This window comes from Ascaphus truei, chromosome 21, assembly GCF_040206685.1.
Source record: "Ascaphus truei isolate aAscTru1 chromosome 21, aAscTru1.hap1, whole genome shotgun sequence".
NCBI lineage: Eukaryota > Metazoa > Chordata > Amphibia > Anura > Ascaphidae > Ascaphus > Ascaphus truei.
This window is the reverse complement of record NC_134503.1, coordinates 5,488,795-5,514,109: the sequence shown is the minus strand read 5'-3', so window position 1 is coordinate 5,514,109 and position 25,315 is coordinate 5,488,795. Positions and strand designations below refer to the sequence as shown.

Below are 25,315 nucleotides of genomic sequence, written 5' to 3'. Positions count from 1 at the left end.
TGTATCAGCGCAGGAGAGGAGCGGGCAGTACTGTATTTATCAGCACAGGAGAGGAGCGGGCAGTACTGTATTTATCAGCGCAGGAGAGGAGCGGGCAGTACTGTATTTATCAGCGCAGGATAGGAGCGGCAGTACTGTATTTATCAGCGCAGGATAGGAGCGGCAGTACTGTATTTATCAGCGCAGGAGAGGAGTGGGCAGTACTGTATTTATCAGCGCAGGAGAGGAGCGGGCAGTACTGTATGTATCAGCGCAGGAGAGGAGCGGGCAGTACTGTATCAGCGCAGGAGAGGAGCGGGCAGTACTATATTTCTCAGCGCAGGAGAGGAGCGGGCAGTACTGTATGTATCAGCGCAGGAGAGGAGCGGGCAGTACTGTATGTATCAGCGCAGGAGAGGAGCGGGCAGTACTATATTTATCAGCGCAGGAGAGGAGCGGGCAGTACTGTATGTATCAGCGCAGGAGAGGAGCGGGCAGTACTGTATGTATCAGCGCAGGAGAGGAGCGGACAGTACTGTATGTATCAGAGCAGGAGAGGAGCGGACAGTACTGTATATATCAGCGCAGGAGAGGAGCGGGCAGTACTGTATGTATCAGCGCAGGAGGGGAGCGGGCAGTACTGTATTTATCAGCGCAGGAGAGGAGCGGGCAGTACTGTATGTATCAGCGCAGGAGAGGAGTGGGCAGTACTGTATTTATCAGCACAGGAGAGGAGCGGGCAGTACTGTATCTATCAGCGCAGGAGAGGAGCGGGCAGTACTGTATTTATCAGCGCAGGAGAGGAGCGGGCAGTACTGTATGTATCAGCGCAGGAGAGGAGCGGGCAGTACTGTATTTATCAGCGCAGGAGAGGAGCGGGCAGTACTGTATGTATCAGCGCAGGAGGGGAGCGGGCAGTACTGTATGTATCAGCACAGGAGAGGAGCGGGCAGTACTGTATTTATCAGCGCAGGAGAGGAGCGGGCAGTACTGTATGTATCAGCGCAGGAGGGGAGCGGGCAGTACTGTATTTATCAGCGCAGGAGAGGAGCGGGCAGTACTGTATGTATCAGCGCAGGAGAGGAGCGGGCAGTACTGTATGTATCAGCACAGGAGAGGAGCGGGCAGTACTGTATGTATCAGCACAGGAGAGGAGCGGGCAGTACTGTATGTATCAGCACAGGAGAGGAGCGGGCAGTACTGTATGTATCAGCGCAGGAGGGGAGCGGGCAGTACTGTATTTATCAGCGCAGGAGAGGAGCGGGCAGTACTGTATGTATCAGCGCAGGAGGGGAGCAGGCAGTACTGTATGTATCAGCGCAGGAGAGGAGCGGGCAGTACTGTATGTATCAGCACAGGAGAGGAGCGGGCAGTACTGTATGTATCAGCACAGGAGAGGAGCGGGCAGTACTGTATGTATCAGCACAGGAGAGGAGCGGGCAGTACTGTATGTATCAGCGCAGGAGAGGAGTGGGCAGTACTGTATTTATCAGCACAGGAGAGGAGCGGGCAGTACTGTATGTATCAGCGCAGGAGAGGAGCGGGCAGTACTGTATGTATCAGCGCAGGAGAGGAGCGGGCAGTACTGTATGTATCAGCGCAGGAGAGGAGCGGGCAGTACTGTATGTATCAGCACAGGAGAGGAGCAAGCAGTACTGTATTTATCAGCGCAGGAGAGGAGCGGGCAGTACTGTATGTATCAGCACAGGAGAGGAGCGGGCAGTACTGTATGTATCAGCGCAGGAGCGGGCAGTACTGTATTTATCAGCGCAGGAGAGGAGCGGGCAGTACTGTATTTATCAGCGCAGGAGCGGGCAGTACTGTATTTATCAGCGCAGGAGAGGAGCGGGCAGTACTGTATGTATCAGCACAGGAGAGGAGCGGGCAGTACTGTATGTATCAGCGCAGGAGCGGGCAGTACTGTATTTATCAGCGCAGGAGAGGAGCGGGCAGTACTGTATGTATCAGCGCAGGAGCGGGCAGTACTGTATTTATCAGCGCAGGAGAGGAGCGGGCAGTACTGTATGTATCAGCGCAGGAGAGGGCAGTACTGTATTTATCAGCGCAGGAGAGGAGCGGGCAGTACTGTATGTATCAGCGCAGGAGAGGAGCGGGCAGTACTGTATGTATCAGCGCAGGAGAGGGCAGTACTGTATTTATCAGCGCAGGAGAGGAGCGGGCAGTACTGTATGTATCAGCACAGGAGAGGCGCGGGCAGTACTGTATTTATCAGCGCAGGAGAGGAGCGGGCAGTACTGTATTTATCAGCGCAGGAGAGGAGCGGGCAGTACTGTATTTATCAGCGCAGGAGAGGAGCGGGCAGTACAGTATTTATCAGCGCAGGAGAGGAGCGGGCAGTACTGTATTTATCAGCGCAGGAGAGGAGCGGGCAGTACTGTATTTATCAGCGCAGGAGAGGAGCGGGCAGTACTGTATGTATCTGCACACAGTCATTAAGCAGCTAAGTGAGTGTGGAGAAACTACATTCCACGACAGAAACATCTCTGCTCCCTCTGCACGAGCTGCTCTGGGCGTTCAGCAGTTAGGGGCCACAGGTGAAGCCCCTGAGGATCGCTTGTTGCACCATCAACGACCTAGAGCAACGTTACAGCGTTTTTCAAGCATGACTTACAGCGTAGCTTCTCGTCCAGTGTCCCACGGGAAGTGACGGACAGGGCCTGGATAAACTCTGCAAACTCAATGCGCCCGTCCTGCAGAGATGGACGAGAGTGACACAACACTTCACATCACCAGGACACGCGTACGGAGCATCTTTATCAATCCCTGAATCTTGTATGTACCCTTTTATTTACCGTTGTATTATCATCATCTTTTTATTAGTGTGGCACCTTCATACTCTGTAGCACAGTACAATGTGGCAGGGAGGACAATAACATTGATGACAAGGCAAACTGCCCCAGGGAACTTACAATCTAAAATGCATGTTTAGCTACTGGTTAAATGGTCAGTTACCTAATAACATAACTACACTGTAAATTAGCAAACAAACGGGAAGATTTAAAGCACTCTGTGTAGTTCTGGGGCACAGCAGCTCTGCGCTGCACAATGGGACAAGAGAACACTCCACGGGGAGATTTAAATCCCTGGTCTTACGGTGAGGGGGTTTAATATTAACTCACCCTGACCCCAGAGGGGAAAACAGAGGTATGAGGAAGGATCCTATGGTGGAGACGGGGCCTAGGGGGAACCCGGTCTCCGACTTACTTTGTTCTCGTCGAAAACATTGAAGACGAAAGTGGCGAACTTGGTGGGATCTCCGAAGGGGAAGAACTGTTTGTAAATCTTCTGGAATCCGGCAGCATCGAGCTGACCGCTGGGGCAGTCCTTAATAAAGCCCTTATACCTGCACGGGGAGGAGAGGTGCTGAGGCTGCGCACGGGGAGGAGAGGTGCTGAGGCTGCGCACGGGGAGGAGAGGTGCTGAGGCTGCGCACGGGGAGGAGAGGTGCTGAGGCTGCGCACGGGGAGGAGAGGTGCTGAGGCTGCGCACGGGGAGGAGAGGTGCTGAGGCTGCGCACGGGGATGAGAGGTGCTGAGGCTGCGCATGGGGAGGAGAGGTGCTGAGGCTGCGCACGGGGAGGAGAGGTGCTGAGGCTGCGCACGGGGAGGTTACTTATTAAACATGTTAATAACTAATCTTACAGGCTGTTGTTGCTAGGAATACACCTCACCGGGGTACTAAGCTCCTCTTTCTGAAAACAGGCCTGCAGATTATTACTCTATTATTACTCTACTAGCTGAAAATGCGTTACTCAAAATTGTAAGCAACCAACCTCATCCCTCCTCCTCCTCCTCCTCCTCCTCCTTTAGAGCCTTGCCCCCTTCATTCTCTCCCCCTCTTCTCTTTCCTTCTCCTCTTCTCTCTCCCTCCCATCACTGTCCTTTAATAGCTTATGATGTCCCCAATTATTTCGCCTCTCTCTCCTTTCTCCTCCTGTGCCTGCTTGATTTCCTCTCTTTCTTTCTTTGTAGCTATCGGACTCTCCTTATCTGCCACCAGGCTATGTGCATTATGATGTCACGTGCCAGAAACCGAGCCAACACGCAGTGGCTGACTTGCTTGGAGAATTGTAATAACTCAAGAATTAAAAATATAATGTATCCAATTTCCGAACATAGACAAAAAAAAAAACTGCCCCTTGATCTCAGGGACCATCCTGCCTCTTCCCCCTCCCCCCACACTTCTCCCTCCCCCCTTCAACCTCACCACCCTCCCCCCTCACTTCTCCCTCTACTCCCTCCCCCCCCCCCACTTCTCCCTCCCCCCCCCACTTCTCCCTCCCCCTCTCCCCCACTTCTCCCCTCCTCCCCCCTAACCGCACTTCTCCCTGCCCCCTCACTTCTCCCTGCCCCCTCACTTCTCCCTGCCCCGCCTCACTTCTCCCTGCCCCGCCTCACTTCTCCCTGTCCACGCCTCACTTCTCCCTGCCGTCCCCCTCACTTCTCCCTGCCGTCCCCCTCACTTCTCCCTGCCCCCCTCACTTCTCCCTGCCCCCCCCCACTTCTCCCTGCCCCCGCCTCACTTCTCCCTGCCCCCGCCTCACTTCTCCCTGCCCCCGCCTCACTTGTCCCTGTCCCCGCCTCACTTCTCCCTGCCGTCCCCCTCACTTCTCCCTGCCCCCTCACTTCTCCCTGTCCCCCTCACTTCTCCCTGTCCCCCTCACTTCCCCCTCCCCCACTGCGTGTCTGTATATGAATCAGACGGTGTATCTGTGTATATATTACAATGTGCGTCTGCATATGAATCAGACGGTGTATCTGTGTATATATTACATGTGTCTGTATATGAATCAGACAGTGTATCTGTGTATATATTACAGACGGTGTATCTGTGTATATATTACAGACGGTGTATCTGTGTATATATTATATGTGTCTGTATATGAATCAGACGGTGTATCTGTGTATATATTACAGACGGTGTATCTGTGTATATATTACAATGTGTCTGTATATGAATCAGACGGTGTATCTGTGTATATATTACAATGTGTCTGTATATGAATCAGACGGTGTATCTGTGTATATATTACAATGTGCGTCTGTATATGAATCAGACGGTGTATCTGTGTATATATTATATGTGTCTGTATATGAATCAGACGGTGTATCTGTGTATATATTACAGACGGTGTATCTGTGTATATATTATATGTGTCTGTATATGAATCAGACGGTGTATCTGTGTATATATTACAGACGGTGTATCTGTGTATATATTACAGACGGTGTATCTGTGTATATATTATATGTGTCTGTATATGAATCAGACGGTGTATCTGTGTATATATTACAGACGGTGTATCTGTGTATATATTACAATGTGTCTGTATATGAATCAGACGGTGTATCTGTGTATATATTACAATGTGTCTGTATATGAATCAGACGGTGTATCTGTGTATATATTACAATGTGCGTCTGTATATGAATCAGACGGTGTATCTGTGTATATATTATATGTGTCTGTATATGAATCAGACGGTGTATCTGTGTATATATTACAGACGGTGTATCTGTGTATATATTATATGTGTCTGTATATGAATCAGACGGTGTATCTGTGTATATATTACAGATGGTGTATCTGTGTATATATTACAATGTGTCTGTATATGAATCAGACGGTGTATCTGTGTATATATTACAATGTGTCTGTATATGAATCAGACGGTGTATCTGTGTATATATTACAATGTGCGTCTGTATATGAATCAGACGGTGTATCTGTGTATATATTACAATGTGCGTCTGTATATGAATCAGACGGTGTATCTGTGTATATATTACAATGTGCGTCTGCATATGAATCAGACGGTGTATCTGTGTATATATTACAATGTGCGTCTGCATATGAATCAGACAGTGTATCTGTGTATATATTATATGTGTCTGTATATGAATCAGACGGTGTATCTGTGTATATATTACAATGTGTCTGTATATGAATCAGACGGTGTATCTGTGTATATATTACAGACGGTGTATCTGTGTATATATTACAATGTGTCTGTATATGAATCAGACGGTGTATCTGTGTATATATTACAATGTGTCTGTATATGAATCAGACGGTGTATCTGTGTATATATTACAGACGGTGTATCTGTGTATATATTACAATGTGTCTGTATATGAATCAGACGGTGTATCTGTGTATATATTACAATGTGTCTGTATATGAATCAGACGGTGTATCTGTGTATATATTACAATGTGCGTCTGTATATGAATCAGACGGTGTATCTGTGTATATATTACAATGTGCGTCTGTATATGAATCAGACGGTGTATCTGTGTATATATTACAGACGGTGTATCTGTGTATATATTACAATGTGCGTCTGTATATGAATCAGACGATGTATCTATGTATATATTACATTGTGCGTCTGTATATGAATCAGACGGTGTATCTGTGTATATATTACAATGTGCGTCTGTATATGAATCAGACGGTGTATCTGTGTATATATTACATGTGTCTGTATATGAATCAGACGGTGTATCTGTGTATATATTACAATGTGCGTCTGTATATGAATCAGACGGTGTATCTGTGTATATATTACAATGTGCGTCTGTATATGAAGCAGACGGTATATCTGTGTATATATTACATGTGTCTGTATATGAATCAGACGGTGTATCTGTGTATATATTACAGACAGTGTATCTGAGTATATATTACATGTCTGTATATGAATCAGACGGTGTATCTGTGTATATATTACATGTGTCTGTATATGAATCAGACGGTGTATCTGTGTATATATTACATTTGTCTGTATATGAATCAGACGGTGTATCTGTGTATATATTACAGACAGTGTATCTGAGTATATATTACATGTCTGTATATGAATCAGACGGTGTATCTATGTATATATTACATGTGTCTGTATATGAATCTATATACAGATATTTAAGAGTACATGCATTCAAAGACAGGCCTTTGAAGGAGCTGTACAATCATGAACCCCCTTTTTTTATACATAGGTGGGAAGCTGGGGGTTCCCCTCCAAAGACCTCCTGCTCCATTCATGTAAATAATCTTGGTGGAAGTGTTCCTTTAAGTGTGTGTGTGTGTGTGTGTGTGTGTGTGTGTGTGTGTGTGTGTGTGTGTGTGTGTGTGTGTGTGTGTGTGTGTGTCAGAGTACAAAACCCGTGCTGAACATGTGAGTGTGTGTGCGCGTGTGACACGGTCCCTGTGTGCATATATATCCATGAGAGGAAGCACAGCGAGTGATGGAGAAGGGAGAGTGCAGAGGGAGGACCAGATAGAAGGGATTTGTGGTGGAGGCGCAGAGATCACACGTTATCAGTAAACACAGCTGTGATCTGCAGCCCTGGGAAGAGAACCATTATCTCTTCAAAGAAGCTTCACTAGTGCTTTCTGCAACGATCCCCCCCCCTCCACCCCCCCCCCCTCGCTTAATGAGAGAGATTTCACCCCTTCACTGCCTGGCACAAGCACATCCCCACAGCCAGGAGAGAGGAGGCACAGTGAGGAAGCCCTGAGGTGCAAACACTGTACACGTTAACCTGTCTGCTGCCGGACAGGCGTGCAATGCCAGCTGGCAGCGCAAGAGTTAAGGGGGCTTTCCTGGTTACAGCCCCCCCACGGGCCCTACAGGTAATACTGCACATGTCCAAATCCCATTTAACCACCTAGCTGCCAGAGCAGCCGGCAGTGCCAACGGGTGCAGCAGTGGGTACGGTGCAATACTACAGTTCGCCGATGCTTCTTGCGAAGCTGCCACTGCGGACACGGAGCGCTCCAAGCAGATGGTCAGCAGCGTGAATGAAATTCTCTTCCCATTCAGGTACAGTAGCAGCAGGAGCAGTGACACATCAACTGTGCAGGGAGAGGGGGGACATCAAGCAAAAGACGGGACAGAAATTATATACACACACCGGTATATATATATTATGATATATATATATATATATATATATATATATATATATATATATATATATATATTTATTATGTTTATTATGTTGTATATATATATTTAACTCACTAGAAAGGGCTATGGGTTGCCTCGCATCACTCAGTGACTACAACTATTTGACACACGGTATCAGAGAGGTTGCAGTGCATTGAGATTCCCCCACATCCTCTTGGTCTCTGGGTCCCCCGTGCTGCACGTGAAGGAGAAAGGTGGGAGCAGATTGGGGTTGCAGCAGGCGGATGACCAGCGAATCTCTGATTTTAGGCTGGTGAGTTTGGAAGTCGGGGGGGGGGGGGACGGACAGCCCCACGCCCCCAGAGACAGAAAGAGTAGGGGGACGCTCCCCCGAGGGACAGGGCACCGCAGCACAGCCGGAGTCACCAAGATGAGCCTGGTTGTCATGGAAACTCATCAACTGCGTCCTGCAATTATCGGTCCGGCCGGATGCCTTGTCATTAACTCTTTCAGGTACGGGGTGAGCTTTCCGTAACACACAGAAGAAGTGGCTTCACAGTGACCACCACCTTGTGCTTTCAGCGTCCCGTCGCTCTACCCCCAGGCAATCTGGCACTTTAGGCCCAGATTCACAAAACGGTGCTAAGCATTAGCACGCCTTCACTCACATTCATATGCGAGGTGGGCTGTGGCGGGCTAAAGCTTGGCACCCTTTGGGGTTGGGGGGGGGGGGGGGAGATCTGGGTCTTAGTTTGCATATTCCCCCCCATCAACATGAAAGAGAGAAGCAGGAGGATTGGAGCTCGGAAGTGATGGTGAAAACAACCAATTTAAATGAATTATTCAAAATAGTGAAAGACGCGCAGGCTTTTAACGCAGCTTCACAGCGCTTCCAACAACCCGAGTAACAATGCTGAGATGCTGGGATCGTACAGACGATGGAAGGGAGTCGGTCTTGATGCTTTCTTGGACACGCCTCAACCGCACTGCAGGAAATGATAAATAAAAGGTATTTCGTTGTACTGGGTGAGCGTATAACCCACGGAACTGGTTGTCATTCACTGTCATATGAAGGACCCGGAGAGGTTGGAAAGCTTACAACAGATCAACTACTTGTTGGACCACTAAAAGGCATCGTAACCGCTCCTCCCTCTCCCTCCTCTGTTACTACATGTAAGGACCAACACGGCGACTCGCCCGTCTCTGCCTCTTTCGAGCAGCTATATTATTCCCCAATATTTTCTTTGTAAATGTAAAGAATGGGACGATGTATAATTGTAGATTCTTACTGGCAATCGTTTGGTGCCCCCGTTATCAATCTGTGAGAATCCTGATTGCGTGACTAACATAATGGCTGCTTCAGTCAGTGCGACTCAGCAGCTACAATGTGTCCTTATATTACTACGGTAACCTTATCTACTGTTACAGTGTGCAGCTCAAACTGCTGGGAACATTGGCAACAAATTATCACCAACAGGAAAGTGTTGCAAAGATCTTGGGAGGTGGGCTAAAGCCTGCTATAGAAATCAAATGATTCTGTAAAATTCATTAAAATGGCATTAAGAGTTGAATAATAATAATAATAATAATAAAAATGTATTATGTAATACTGCAGAACTGATTTATAAAAATAAAAAACCCCTAAGATTTCACGTGTTGCTGCTTTCACACAATGGTTTCTATCAGCGGACACCAGCTCCAGTCCTCAAGAGCCACAACAGGTCAGGTTTTCAGGATATCCCTGCTTCAGCGTGCCATCGATCAATGAGACTCACAGGGAAGCAGTGAGAGGTGACGTCCCCTCCAGCATGGTCCTGTGTGACTCCAACACCCAAAGGATGCTGGGTATTCAGACTGGGTTGCCTGATCGTCGCTATTAATATTAAAGACCGAAGGCATCACCACACCCCGTCTGAAACCTCTGACCTCACTGATTGAACACATTGTTCCAGGGATACACAGGCTGGTCTCTAAATCTGACATACATAGGAACGGGGGAAATATTCTCGGGGAGAAAGTTAAAAAAAAATGGTACATTTTATAGCATCCAAATTACAGGTGTGTGGTGTCAAAGAACGCAGTCTGTAAAACAGGGGTGGGAAACTGCAGTCATGACGGGCCACCAACAGGTCAGGTGTTCAGGATATCCCTGCTTCAGCACAGGTGGCTCAGTCTTTGACTGCACCACCTGTGCTGACGCAGAGATATCCTGAAAACCTGACCTGTTGGTGGCCCGTGAGGACTGGAGTTGCCCACCCCTGCTGTCAATAAAGGTTACAGCATACCAAAACTGTATGTATGTACGTACACACACACACACACACACACACAGCCCTGGGACTTTCCAAAAGGAAGTTGGAAGCAATGTTGCGACTTCCTATTGCCCTGAGATTTGGCAGCCATTTTGTTTCCCCTGGTGGGGGGGGGGTCCCCCAACCCACCCCATTGTAAGCTACTTAAACTAGAGATACGTTGTGCCTTTAACTGTGCGTACACTGCAACGATGTCTAACAATGCGTACTGCATTCCAGCCATGATGGAGTAATGTGTACACGGTGACGATCCCCCAGTACGCGGGTTTCCTCCCCGAGCAGCGCTATGCAGGAAGAACATCGGAAACTCGGCTTCCCGGCAGCTGCAGGTGAATAATACATGTGCTTATTCTGACGCCCGCCCTGGACACGGGCTGCTGCGTTCAATTACTAAGCCCGGTTATCCGCTCGGCTGCAAGGTGCCAGCTGAGACAGTCTGGAGCCGGCGCCCGAGAATCCCCCCGGGAGACATCACCCACCCGGTGTGACAGTCGGGAAGGAGATATCACGAGAGGGAGGAGGGTGCCTGTCACAGCACAGACACCCAAACCCTGGCGCCGTTACCACTGGCTGGCGTGATCCTACATTGCCCTTATAGACAGAGAAACTCGCTCACTTACCCGAGTGCGAGAGCCGAGCAATACGCTGCGGGACTCGGACGAGCGGTGGGTGGGGACACTTGGGGACAGAGGTTCCCAACAGCCAGGAGGTTTAGGACCTCATTGTATATACGGCAAAGCAGCCGTTAGGGTCGTTTGCAGACGAAGATCCCCATTGAAAATGGCTCGTTTCATGTGTATGTAGCCCCTGCTACAATAATATGTGTGCTGTGGACAATGCAGAAAGAATCTGCTCCACCTATCACATGGTGCGATAAGGAATAAGAGACACTGTCCCTGATCTGCCTGGCAACACACGACAGGAGATATGGGATTGGATAAGAAGAAGATATAATCTTGAGAGCAACTGTCAGTCTGAGAGACACACAGAGACAGCTAGTGACAGTCTGAGAGACACAGAGACAGTTAGTGACAGTCTCAGAGACACATAAAGACAGCAAGTGACAGTCTGGGAGACACACAGAGAGACAGCTAGTGACAGTCTGGGAGACACAGAGAGACAGCTAGTGACATTCTGAGAGACACACAGAGACAGCTAGTGACAGTCTGGGAGACACACCAAGAGACAACTAGTGACAGTCTAAGAGACACACAGAGCGACATCTAGTTACAGTCTGACAGCCAGTGCCATCTTAGGCTGCGCTTATAGTTCCTGGCGAAGGTGACATGACGCCGCGCCAAAACAAATGCATTTAATCAGTTGCATGCGCTTATAATCGCGACGGCGACGAAGCGACATAAAATTTGAAAGCCAGTGAAATTTGATTTTGGGAAAGACAGTCGCCACATGTGACTGTCTCTAAACCAATCACAGAGCGCCTACTGCACTCTGCCCCACCCCCTTGGTGACGTCACTAGCCTTGTCTCCAGCGACGTCGCTCAAACCTAAAGTTCAACTTTCGCCAATGTCGACAGCGACGGGTGACGTCATTGGTCGTGTCGCCGGCGCTATAAACACGGCCCTAGGCTGCAGTGAGGGAGTTGAGGGAAGCAGCAGCAGATACCTGCGGAGCTGTTAAACCACGAGCGGATAAAAGAAAGCCGGGAGACCCGTTCCCGCCACTTACACTGTCCTCTGTGACGTATACAAGCATCTTACAAACATTTCACCCATAACAGGCCTGCCACGCAACTACACCCCACCATAAAGTGTGTGTGTGTGTGTGTGTGTGTACATATATATATATAAACATATACATACATATATATAGTTGAGTATTGGTCTAGTGCGTTCCCTTGTAGAGTACTAAGGGAGGACATATGCAAGCCCCGTCATAGCACATATGGACTGTGGATAATAAGGCGGTACATTTATAAAGTTACAAGAAGGCACATACACCCCGTGAGGCGCAGTACAGAGTTGACACTATTTAGTGTGGGATCAGAGAGAGTAACAAACAAAAAGAAGACCGCTGCCCTCCATCAATAACAAGTCTATTATATTCTATTAAGTGGAACCATTATTGGATTTATTTGGGGGAGCCCAACGCACATATCTTGGCCATCTTGCCTTTTGCACATGGCTTAGTTATTGCTGTAGGGAGGGGGGGGGCAGGTTAAAATATCTTACAAGGGATTGCAAAGCTTTTTAAAGGAGAAGCCCCCCTGGCTCAAATTAGCCCCCTCGCTTTTTTTTGTATGTGGAAGGAAAGCCGGGGGTCCCCAAGACAGAGCCGCAGCAATTTCAGCTCAGAGCTCCCCCTAGTTCGCGAGATGCATAACAGGCAGCGCCAGTACCATCCCTTCTAGGGTTAACAAAATGGCGGCTTACATCTACCGTGTTACGCAGGCAAAATAGAAAGCCGCAAACATCATTTGCCGCGGCTTGATATTGGATAGCGCCATGTGGGGGCACTTACATTTGTGGAAGTATCGGTAGCACTTTTCCCTTGAATAAGGGGGTCCGCGGAGCTGAAAGGAACGCGTTTCCTTTCTGGGAACCCCCTGCGCCCCTTCCATAAAACATAAAAAAAAGGAGGTGGAGGGGTGACAGCTTGTTTATAGGGCCCCCCCCATATAGCAGCTAAACTAAAATGGTTCCCCTTCCCCCCTCAACAACTTAACTGTATTATTGGCTTCTTAGGAAAGATTTTGTTTCACCCTTAAAGTAACTGTTTGTAATTTGTACAAAAAGAATGTTTAACATAAAAAAACCTATCTATAAATAATTTGACATTTGCCTGCGTCCGTCACCTCCATGTGACCGACTAAACACCCCCCTGTCCTTCGTTCCCTTTCATCCCACCAGGAACTGGACTTTGGTTGGTTTTCTCATTCATGCATTTATGTTCAGGGCTGTGTACTAACCCCTCCTGTGCCAACAGCACCCTGCAGAACACGAATTAAAAGGTCAAATCTGAGCGTATAGGAAGGAGGGGGGAATCGGCGCCGGATTCTGCGCCTCCGTGTAATGTATTTCTGTGGGAGGGCAAAGTCTGCGAAGGGTTTTCATCAACATTGTATAAATCCATTGAGAATTCAGACTTTACAAAACGCTTATAGCCTCTGTATGTACTTATAAGGCAAATCCGCACCTTTTTATCGGCTGTCCAGAGCGGGTAGAGAAGGACATGGACAAGGTGTCCCAAGCGGCATCAGTCGCCATTAATACAATTCGCGCTGCTCAAATTGCGCAATTCAGGGCTCTCCAAAACTCACTAAAATCTGCTAAAACCAAAGCCGGGGGACGGAGTGGGGGGTGTGATACTTTTTATTAGACCAACAAGTAGATTATCTGTTACAAGCTTTCCAACCTCTCAGGGTAGGGGTAGGTAGACCTGATGAAGGAACCCGAGAGGTTGAAAAGCTTGTAACATATCAACTACTTGTTGGTCCAATAAAAGGTATCACATCCCCTACTCCCTCTCTCTTCTTTTTACTACATGGAAGAACGGACCAGCACGGCCCCCCACCCTTCTCTTCTATAGTTGGTCAGGCAGCAAAGTGCAATTTTTCACACTAAAATTCACTTCAAGGTAATCGAAATATATATATATGGCACAGATGTAATAAATACTCGCACATTTTTGAAGTATAAGTTTACGTCTACAAATGTGTCCCATCTACTCCTAATTCTTTTTTCTTGATCTGGTCCCTCTGGGAAAGTAGTTGAAGAGCCCCGTGTCCACCACACAGTGCACTGACAAACGGATACACGCTGCACAGTACTACAGGTAGTCCTCGCTATCCAACATTTCACTTTACAACGAATGGCATATCCAACGCTTTACAATGCAACCCTATGGGCCGTTATTCGACGCCTGAATGCGGTATCCGACGCTCACCGCCACTGATTAACATGGGACTCACTTTACAACGGTTTCACTATCCAACGCTACTTCCAGAACGGAATCCGGTGGATAACCGAGGACTGTCTGTACTAATATGAATACACACTGCACCATCCAATGACACTGCGCTGGTTGGGTACACGCTGCATCACTCACACGATACATGATGCATCAACCGAACACACATTGTTTGACGCACATTCAATCTCAGCTCCCACGAACATGCATCATATAGGATGGATAGGATGGTAACTCACCACTGCTGCACCTCCTTCTCTGTAACTGCAAAAGAACACAAGAAAGACTTTAGAATTAGACTTCTGAGCGTTCGTGTAAATGTTGCATACAGTATCCCCCATACAGTGTACAGTATCCCCCGTACAGTGTACAGTATCCCTCGTACAGTGTACAGTATCCCTCATACAGTGTACAGTATCCCTCATACAGTTTACAGTATCCCTCATACAGTTTACAGTATCCCTCGTACAGTATCCCTCATACAGTGTACAGTATCCCTCATACAGTTTACAGTATCCCTCGTACAGTATACAGTATCCCTCATACAATGTACAGTATCCCTCATACAGTGTACAGTATCCCTCATACAGTATACAGTATCCCTCATATAGTATTCCTCTTACAGTGTACAGCATCCCTCATACAGTATCCCTCAGTGTACAGTATCCCTCACAGTGTACATACAGTATCCCCCATACAGTGTACGTACAGTATCCCTCATCCAGTGTAGTGTACAATGCCAGCTCGTTTTGAAGAATAAACATTACCACAAGTACAGGTTTTACCAACTTGCCATACAGCCTCACCACTTTGTATAGGGGCATGGGTAATCCCTTTATTGCCAAACTGCAGCACATCCTTCCTATAGGCTTCCACAGTCCCATATACAATTACGATGCCTCTGCCCCTTCTGCATTTGATTTAGGTAGGTATATCTTTATTTATAAAGCATCATCTATGAATATAGCGCTTCACAGCAGTAATACACAGGACATAATATATAACACATAATGGGAATAAGCACTTCAGACACAAAAGTAAGACTAGGAAAAGGAGTCTCTGCCCCGAAGAGCTTACAATCTAATTGGTGCGTAGGAAGAACGTACAGATACAGTAGGAAGGGGTTCTGGTAAGTGCGTCTGCGAGGGGCCACGGTCAGTGCATATGAGATGTATAGTGTCAGCCACGGAGTTACCCATATGCTTCGATAAGGAAGTGGGTTTTAAGATGGGTCTTAAAGGTGGATAGAGAGGGTGCCTGTCGGTTATTGAGGGGGAACCGCATCCCAGAGGTGTGGGGCGGGTGTTGTCTTTCCCTGTTCAAACCCTGGACTCAGCTAAACCTGAATCAGAGACGCTGCTAGATTAGCCCGAGCTGAACTATGCTGTATGCATGATGCTCTAATGCCTGTCCTCAAGGGCCACCAAGAGGCCAGGTATTAGGGATATCCCTGCTTCAGCACAGGTGGCTCAGTCTTTGACTATACATGAGCAGTGTTAGTATAAATGCTGCATACACTGCATTATATACTCCTATTAATATGAATGTTACTGCCACCTGACATGATATGGAGGGTAACCACATGGCTCTGAGACAGTAGGTCTAATTGATTAACCTTATCTCTCAGTAGCGAGATGTATCAGTGCTTTGCACTGGGGGGGGACCTGGTAATACAAAATCAACAACGAAGCAGCTGCAAAGAGCCGGTATTTCTGATGGAGTCGTGTGGCTGCCCTGATCTTCTGAACGTCTTGCTAAAAAAGACCCCACGGCTCTCAGGTGAGTGTGAAACTCACCCCCCCCCCCCAACATGTGCATTGCAGAAGCTAGAAGACAGTGTGTCTCCAATAACACAGAGGCTGAGACATCTCAGAGCAATTACCAATTACTGCACTGCAGGCGTGGGTCAGACAAAGGGAAAGTGGAACACAATGAGACAGTGACAGTGACAGGGAAGCGAATGGGAGAGAGATGGGAGACAGGGGAGCCAGGGAGAGGAAACACCAAGGGGAGGGAGAAAGATGATGAGGGCAGTGAAGGGAGAGAGAATGTGGGTGGGGAATGGGAATAAATGTCAATTACTAAAAGTGCAATCCCACCCAGCTGCATATATTGGAGTATCAGGGAAGGGAACACAGTGAGCCATGTACTGCAACAGCCTGACCTGTTTGTGGGCTGGAGCAAGGACTGATTGGACCCCCTGTGCTAAAGCTGGGACGCATTGAACCCCCCTGTGCTGAAGCAGGGACTGATTGAGCCCCCTGTGCTGAAGCAGGGCTATTCTGAAACCCTGACCTGCTGGGGGCCCTTGAGGACTGGAGCTGGCCTTCCCCTGTCTCAGAAGCTAGGAAGCGGCTCGTGTCTCGATGACGAGAGGAACATTGTATTTTTTGTTGTAGAAGACGTTTAGGGAAAAGCAGATGAAATATAAAGGCTTTCTGGGAATAAAATATATATTCTCTAGGATTGGGCAAGCAGGATTCAGCCTGAAAACGGCAGAGCGAGAATACATACTGCAAGATAGCGGGGGTGGGGGGGGGTGGAGTGAGAGGCAGGTTAAGGGAAGGGTAGACGAGTGTCGCAGGCTGGAGAACAAATTCTCTCATTACCGGGAGATGCTTCTCACACAACCATAAAATAAAGGGGGAGAAGGACAGCGGCGAACCTGGGGGAGGGGAAGAGGGGAGAGCAATGTCACAAGAAGCCGTTCGAACCCCCCATGTTAACAGGGACTGCATCTCCATCTTTAACTTGTGGAATCTGTGCATGTTTAGCAGAGGCGTCATGGAGGACATTTGGGGACAGGAAAGATAGTAGGGTAGCCAGGACTGGTCCAGGTAATCCAGGTTTGCATACTGGGATGTGTACCAGCACAGCAGTTTCCCCCATATATAGGGGCTTACTCTGCAAGCTCCGTTAGCGCTGTACCGAGCGATCTGCACGGAAGAACCCATTGACTTAAATGGGGCCTTCCGAGCAGAACACACAGTAAAGCGCTAACGGAGCTTACAGAACAAGCCCCATAGTTTTGTACAAGTTTTTGGAGCCTCTCACGGCTCTTTCTGGCAGGAGTGAGGTGAGCCATGGAAAGGCCGCATTCAGCTATAGCGATGAAGAACTGTGACATTTGGTACTTTCGTATGGAAACCTCCACTTCTCCTGAAGCAATAAGGCTACTCAAACGCTACACTACGTTGTAATGGCTAAACTTGAACTGGCCGAGGCTCCCAATTTACCACGAAGGATGGATCTCCGGACAGATTCGGCAAGGACTGCGTTACCAACCATTATTAGTGTTTACTTGTAAAGCGCCCAAATATTCCGCAGCGTGGTACAAGGGGGGGGTACAGAGTTATGTATGTGACATAAACAGAACAATATACAAGTGAGGACAGACAAGCGCACACAGATACAGGAGGTAATAAAGGGGCAACGTTGAAACGAAAAGTAGCATGGCTGCCCATTGTGGGACAGAGCTGGCCTCGGGATGGGGTATGGTCCAGCCGCACAGCGGGGTCCCTAAAGGTTTTGGGGGGGTGGATGTAAGGGAGTGTTAGTACGGAGTTGGGTCCAGCCGCACAGCTGGTACCAATAGTTGGGGGGGGGGCTGGGTGGAGGGGGGGTAAGGGGTATGCCAGATAGAGTTCCATAAAAATAAGTTTTCAGTGAGTTTTTGAATGTCTAAAAGCTGGGGGGGAGTCTGATGGTGCCTGGTGGGGAACTCCAGGGACAGGGGACAGCACGGGAGAAGGATTGTAGGTGGGAGTGAGAGGAGGTAATAAGGCAGATGTTATGGGTAGAACGGAGGGGGTGTTTAGGGGGTATATTTGGGCTGAGATGTAAGGGGGAGGGGCAGCATTATCGAGAGCTTTGCAAATCAGAACTAGGGTTTTAAATGTAATTCCAGAGGATATGGGAAGCCATCGCTCCCTAACGATCTCATGCTCCCAAGGGAATGGCTGAAATGTCCCATGGTAATATTAAATCTGTCCGTCACAGCAATATTCACTGCTTGCAAGACAATCGCTGAAGCAAAGTCACTGGCCGCCATTTTGTTTTCCCAAGGGTCTGGGGAGTCTCATCCACACACCACCCGAACCAGGAAGCGTTTTGTTTTTAGTACAAAATCCCCCAGCTCAACTAAGAAAGAATAAAAGCGAGGTTGCTGCTTTAATCTTTGGGGCTCAGACGTGCGACGCTATTAAACACATCCTGAATGATGAAACCGTCACAGATATAAAAAGGAGAAGGCGCCGCACGGATGGGGCGTTTTCGTCTCACTGCAAGTCGCGTCTCCGCTGGTAAGCGGGACTCCAGCTTCGGGTGAAAAGGAAAAGGCAAGATGAAGTGATAATGAGGTAGAAAGACGTGATTCTTAGCATGTCTGCTAACGTGAATGCACCTTTAAACTGTTACAGAAGAGGTGTGCACAGAACGCGGCGTCTGTAACACAGCGGGAGGGGAGAGGGGGGTCCCCGAAGCAGGCGCAAAATAAATATGGCCGATTAACAGCCCTACGGGGAACATGTCCAGTATTACCTCTCATTTTATTACTGGACAGAGTGTACAAATACAGGACAGTCCGGTTCAGTACTGGACACCTGGCAACCCTACCAACAGGTCAGGTTTTGAGGATATCCCAGCTTCAGCACAAGGTGGCTCAATCAGAGGCTCAGTCGAAGCTGGGCCCAATTGAGCCACCTGTACTGAAGCTGGGATATCCTGAAAACTTGACCTGTTAGGGGGGCTGGAGGGCTGGAGTTGACCCCCTGCAGTAACGCACTGCAGACAGAGACAGGAATACACTGGGAATAGAGAACAGACAAGAAGCATTTTTTTCAGAGAGAAGGGTGGGTCAAGGAATGGCAGAGGGTAGAAAGTCAGAGGCTGGGAGACCCAGAAGAAATGTTAAGACTGAAAAAGTAGTGCATACAAGGAACAGCCCCCTAGAGTCAAATACCGCAAAGCCAATAAAAAGATATTTGATAGGGATATGTGGATATAGTTTGGGTGTACCCCATCCCCCCCCCTCCCCAGCAATATCTCTACAAATTATAAGAAAACAACTGTAGTATATGAGTGCATAACGACATAAGGATCCTGCGTTCCAGGCCTCTCGGGTGTGGAATGGTTACATTCCATGACTAATAGGAACGTACTCTTTAACACACTGTCTGCTAGCGAGGCAAGGCCAAATTCCACAAGGAATTGTTTGTTTCACTCCCATGCAGAAGCTGGATTTAGGAGGAGACCGTGCAAATGCACACACTGGTTCACACAGAGTCTAACAGAAGTGACTGGGGGAAGATCACACGTTGTCATTTCCATGGACAAGAAGCTACTCAAGGACCCTGAGCTCGTAGGAAGCCTTATCCATTTCTGATTTATATTTCCCCTTCACTGCAATGTGCAATGTTATTAAAGGAGCGGCTCAGCGAGTAAAGACTGAGATTGTTACAGGGGAGCCTGGTTCAATTCCCAGTGTCGGCTCCTTGTGACCTTGGGCAAGTCACTTTATCTCCCTGTGCCTCAGGCACCAAAAACATAGATTGTAAGCTCTATGGGGCAGGGACCTGTGCCTGCAAAATGTCTCTGTACAGCGCTGCGTACAACTAGCAGCGCTATACAAGAACATGCTATTATTATTATTATAACATGTCTTAAATAGTTATACTGCTTTATATTTGGTATGTGTACATGTATGTATACACACACACACAATCACATTCAATCATCATCATCTTCTTCTTCTTCAGCCCATGTGGGCCCACAGGTGGATGAAGCTGGATGAAGCCCCCCTAAGGCTAGGTCCCCGGTGGCGACGGCGGCAGCGTGCGCTCCGCACACCCGTCACTAACGTCAATTAGGCAGGCCCCAGTGTCTTCTCGCGTGTTGGCTCACGCAGTGCGGTGGCGCGTCAGCCAGCTGGGGAGACAACACCATTGTGTTCCCGTGCGGCGACGCGGTCACGCGGTGCGCTGGGAGCCAATACGAGGGCAGATAGCTTGGACCAATGGGAGCGCAGTGCTTTGAGCTGCTGGGCTGCGCCCTCTCCGTTTTGGCCACGCCCCCACGCCTCCCATCGCACCCTACAGACCGCAGATCGCGGCTTTAAGCTGTGCACGCGCCGCCAGGACGCCAGGCGCGCGTGCAGCAGCCACCACCTAGGACTTAGCCGCCTAATGATCCCCCAGGTACTGCGGTTACAGCCTCTTTTCTCCACGTTAGGCCTCGGACATGGTGCCGCAGGCCTAAGCGAACAGACTGCCTTAAGGCAGTGTTCGCATCTATGCGGCGTGCGGGAGGGGGCGCGCGTTGCGCAAGAAATCAGTTGAAACTGATTTCCTGGCGCGACAGGCTGGTCACGTGAGCGGTTCGCCCAATGAGGGCGAACCATCTCCATGACGTCACTGGCACGCCCGCCAGACACGCCCACGGATCATTCTTGTGATATGTCCGGTAATAAATATATATATTTTTTTTTTATTTTAAAACAAAAAGGTGTATATTACATATATTATATGCATACACACGGTACACACACATCCTTATATATACACATATACAAATGTATATCAATATATGCTAAGGTAGAACTAGACCCTTAACTACTTAAGTGCTGGAAGACATCAGTAGGTTTTGTGAACTTATAAGTCACAAGTTACTGGCTCACATCGCGTCTAATAGGGTCACGTGTCACAAACGCACTCCAACCTGCACACTGCCGCCCAAAGTGACTGCGCACTCAGTGTCATGTTCCAGGGAACAGGATGAGACATTCACATGCTGAGTACCCAGAATGACACAGCCCCAATGCCCACGCACACACATGCATTCGGAAGGAGCCAGGGGAGCTTACATACCTCATGCCACACAATGGGAAAAACAGTCACACCGTACACAGCAAAGATTATAAAAATATCCCTTTGACTATTATTAACATTGATGGTCACACACCCCTCCTTTTTCTTTGCTGTAAACAGATAACCTGAAGTGCCATACATGTACTTCTTATGGCTCCCACTTTACCTATTGGAGTGTAAGCTCTTCAGGGCAGGAATTCCCTCTTCCCAACATTCGCTTGTTGCTTGCTTCCTAATATTGTGTCACAGCCCCTGTACGTTCTATGCTAATTGTGCGCTTTCGAGATACACTGATCTCTTCTTTGGGCGAGATATATAAATATATATATATTATATATAAAAAAAATAGTATATGTATCTATATTATATAGTGCACTGTGACAAATATTATTTTATTATGTGCAAAAGTATATACATTTTGATACTTGCATAGAGCCAGCCATCTGCACAGTGATTTACAGAGAAATGTTGCAAAAATAATAATACCGGCATGTATAACATAATTGGCCATTAAATATAAAAAAAAAAAATTAGTAGAGAGTCCCTTGGCTGAAGAGCTTACAATCTTCATGAATTCCACTTTATTCTTGCACAATTGTAAGACTTTGTACTCGGCCCTTTTAACATATTATATCGCTAGTGCAGGATGAATATAATTAAAGAAATTACTGTACGTGAGAAAACTGATGTTATTAATTACGGGGAATGAATTAAACTCGTCTGCCTGGGAGTCAGTGTACAGCCAGTGCAATCAGCCCATGCCTCCCGGTATATCAGGTGACAGACAGACACTGCAGTGTTTGGGTTATGGTATGATGGCCTGGCTCCACATATCCCAAACAGGACTTACTGTCTGACGTTTTCCTGATTGTCACCTTTACTCGACAGGTCTTCCTGCCTCATAACTCCCTCCTTTGCCATCTACACAAACCACTGGAACTACATCTGACTTTCTCCTAGAACAGCCTCCTAATTCCCACTACTGTCTTCCTAGTAACATTGGTATCACCTACATGGCTTTTCTCTTTTCTCCCTGCCCCAAACCTAATCCAGTCTTTGCCTCTTGAGTGTGGACGTCTCCCAAACTCTATACATGCCAAGCATCTTCTCTAACCATCTTTAAGTCCAATCTGCATGATAACAGCATGTGGGTACAAGTACATCTCACCCACACTCCAAGTTGCATTTACCAAACATCTTGGCCATTCATTAATCTCCTCTGCACTCATGGGGTGAACATTTGTGTAAATAGCACTAGTTACAATTAAGTGCAAATAATTGTGATGTCGTGTACACACATACAATATTCCGTGCAAAATTAAGTTGTGATATAACAAATTCCACATTAGTCCATATGCAGCCTGAAAAGTCTAACTGGTTTTCTTAGGAAACCAGATTAGATGAATTTATAGGGCACTTGGGCAAATGGTATGAGCTCAATGTTTAGAGTGATCAAACCCTTCCAGACGAATATCCTTTGGAAACCAGCTCTGTTGTTGAAATTAACTCTGCTGTTCCTGGATACTGCACACCATCATCTCTCCACACTCCAATTTGCATTTACCGAATCTCTTGGCCATTCATTAATCTCCTCTGCACTTACACCTTCTATGATTGTGTCTGTAAGTCTCCCATCATACCTCTTAGATTGTAAGATCTCCCGAACATAACCTGAGTTAACGCAATACTTAGACTAGTCAGGTAACGCAAGCGATAGGCAGATTTTACATATAACGCAACCCAAGTGCAATATATAGATTAGACATACACTAATGGATATAACACACAGATTGTACATGTAATCTCATATACTAGGCCCCACGCACTGCGCACACAGGACAGCTGCAGAACCAGACATCATTATCTGTGTACGGACTGGAATATATTCCACAGCATGGAATAATATGCCTGGGGGCGGCCGTGTATGGGAAGTGCATATTTGGGGGTACCGCCCTGTACCGGGTAATCTGCCAGTGCTTCTTGTGGCATTGTACAAGTTAAATGACCTGCCGACCCCATGAATAACGTGTATCCCCCAAACACACCTCTGTATGTCTCATCTCCCATGTGCGCTGTTGAACATCTGCCTATGTTTGCTCGGCTACAAACCCAATCATAGAAGCCCTTTGTGAGGACTGAATGGGTTAATTAGGCTTTACCGACTATTACGCAGAAGCGATATTCTCCATGTTCCCCTTATCTAACCCCCCACCAAATACTGATGAACCCCTCCCGCTCAGCATGCTGATTGCTGGCACCCATATGCCCAGCAGTGATTGGGTTAAAGCCGTTTCTGCTAGAGCATTGTAATGTTTTCCGTGCAATCTTTGGCACATAAGGGGCATTTGTCCATCTGCATACTTCGCCCCCTGAGGTGCATCTCTATGTATGCCCAAAAAACACCCAGTGACCCAATCTGTCCTGACCGCACACGCTGGTGGCCCATGGCTACCAATCTCCATAAGGAGAGAGGGTCTCACCCTGCGCTGTATGACATAATACAACTGTATATACCGCCTATTCCCCTTGTCTATGTCCAAACACCGCCCCTCCTGCAGTCTACACACCCATCTGGGTGGCCCATGGCTACCAGTCTGCAGTAAGAGCTTCAGGTCCCAAAAGCCCAGCATGGGAGGTACATCCCCAGCCAAAAATACTGTAAATAAGGAAGGATGAGCAACAACCAGTCCAGCCAGCCTCACTTCCTATACCCCCCCCCCCTCTGCCACCTCACACACACCCCCTCCCCACACCCCTCTCACAGCCCCCCTCCTGGCCAGCAGCCCCTGATGAAGCTACTCACAGTAAGTCTTTCTGGTCAGTTCTTCCACCACCTCCGGCTTCAGCTTGCTGTTGGATTTCCCCATTGTTATGAGCCCAGTCTTCTGATAGTTAACTCATGAATCACACTCTGCAGCCCCCCCCCCCCCTTGTGCTTCCCAAACTGAGGCCCTTCCTGCCTGCCTCCCTTCCCCCCCAGCCCCCCACCCAGCCACCCCTCAGCTCACCCCCCCCCCCCCTCCGCCCCCAGCCTTGGGTATCTACCCCAGCAGGGAGCAGACAGACAGAGCAGGGAATGTGTGTGCTGGATCCTCTTTGTGTGGTGGCTGATTTGCAGCTCAGATTTCACCCTCTCTCCCCCTCAATCCTTCACCAGGGAAAGGAAGAAGCTGCAAGGCTGCAGTCCTGATGCACACAGGCCCTGAGCTGTGCTACCCCCCTGCCAGCTGTGCTACTCCCCTACAAGCTGTGCTACCCCCCTGCAAGGTGTGCTACCCCCTGCAAGGTGTGCTACCCCCTTGCAAGCTGTGGGATGGGGAGCTGCCTGCCTCCCTGGGAGCTGTGCCTCTGTGGTTGTCCTGCCTGCCCACTGCCTGCCTCCCTGTTAGCTGTGCCCCTGTGGTTGTCCTGCCTGCCTCCCTGGGAGCTGTGCCTCTGTGGTTGTCCTGCCTGCCTCCCTGGGAGCTGTGCTTCTGTGGTTGTCCTGCCTGCCTCCCTGGGAGCTGTGCTTCTGTGGTTGTCCCTGGTTACTTGCCACTCTTACACATGCTGTTGTCCCTCCCTCTTCCTCTCTGTGTCTCTCACTCACTGGCTGCCTGTGAAGCTAAGAGCCTGCCACACTCTGTCTCTCTCTCCCCCCCCCCCTCCTCTAAAGACACACACCCCTCACTGCCCTCTCCCCACCCTCCTCTGCAGATGCAGCTAAGCTCCCATTTCTTCCATTCACAATAGCTTTGCTGCCAACATGATGAGTATCAAATATCCTACTTATTACAACCTCTCCACTTCTGGCTCGGCCACATTGCAATGCATAGGCAATATTTATTATTCCAAATTCAATTCTTTTATTTGGCACAGAAGTATGTTTAGATTAATTAGATTGTAAGCTCTTCGGGGCAGGGACTCATTTTCCTAAAATGTCACTTTTATGTCTGAAAGCGTTTCTTCCCATCAGGCTGGCGCTGAGCGTGCTGTGCGCTCGCCGCTTGCCGCTTTTACTTGCTGTACTCTTTATGTTGACGTCCCCGCTCACGCTCTCCCAAGCTTGGTGCTTGAGAAGACAAAAAAAAGTGACTTTGAAGCGTCCCCCCCCCGCTCGCTCGCTCCCGCTTGCAAAATAGGCAGGACACCCGGTGCTCATGCTTAGAGAGTTGGTGAAGTCGCCGCTCTCAGGCATGAGCGCGGTCAGCGCCAGCGGAGACGCTGCCTTATGTGTTATTTGAATTATTTGTTATTTACATGATTGTCACGTGTATTACTGCTGTGACGCGCTATGTACATGCATAGCGCTATATAAATA

At 48.2% G+C, this 25,315-nt stretch overlaps 1 protein-coding gene across 1 annotated transcript in view; it reads right to left on the bottom strand.

The window, feature by feature from the left end:
* Window positions 1-23,961, bottom strand: part of NCS1 (neuronal calcium sensor 1) — a 33,892-nt gene extending 9,931 nt beyond the window's left edge. Inside the window, exons 1-4 of the mRNA XM_075578691.1 lie at window positions 23,819-23,961; window positions 14,392-14,416; window positions 3,205-3,343; window positions 2,612-2,690 (exon numbers count right to left, since the gene is read on the bottom strand). Coding sequence (XP_075434806.1) covers window positions 2,612-2,690; window positions 3,205-3,343; window positions 14,392-14,416; window positions 23,819-23,882 — 307 coding nt within the window. The 5' untranslated portion in view covers window positions 23,883-23,961. The remainder of the gene's footprint in view (window positions 1-2,611; window positions 2,691-3,204; window positions 3,344-14,391; window positions 14,417-23,818) is intronic.
* Between the last annotated feature and the right edge of the window lie 1,354 nt (window positions 23,962-25,315).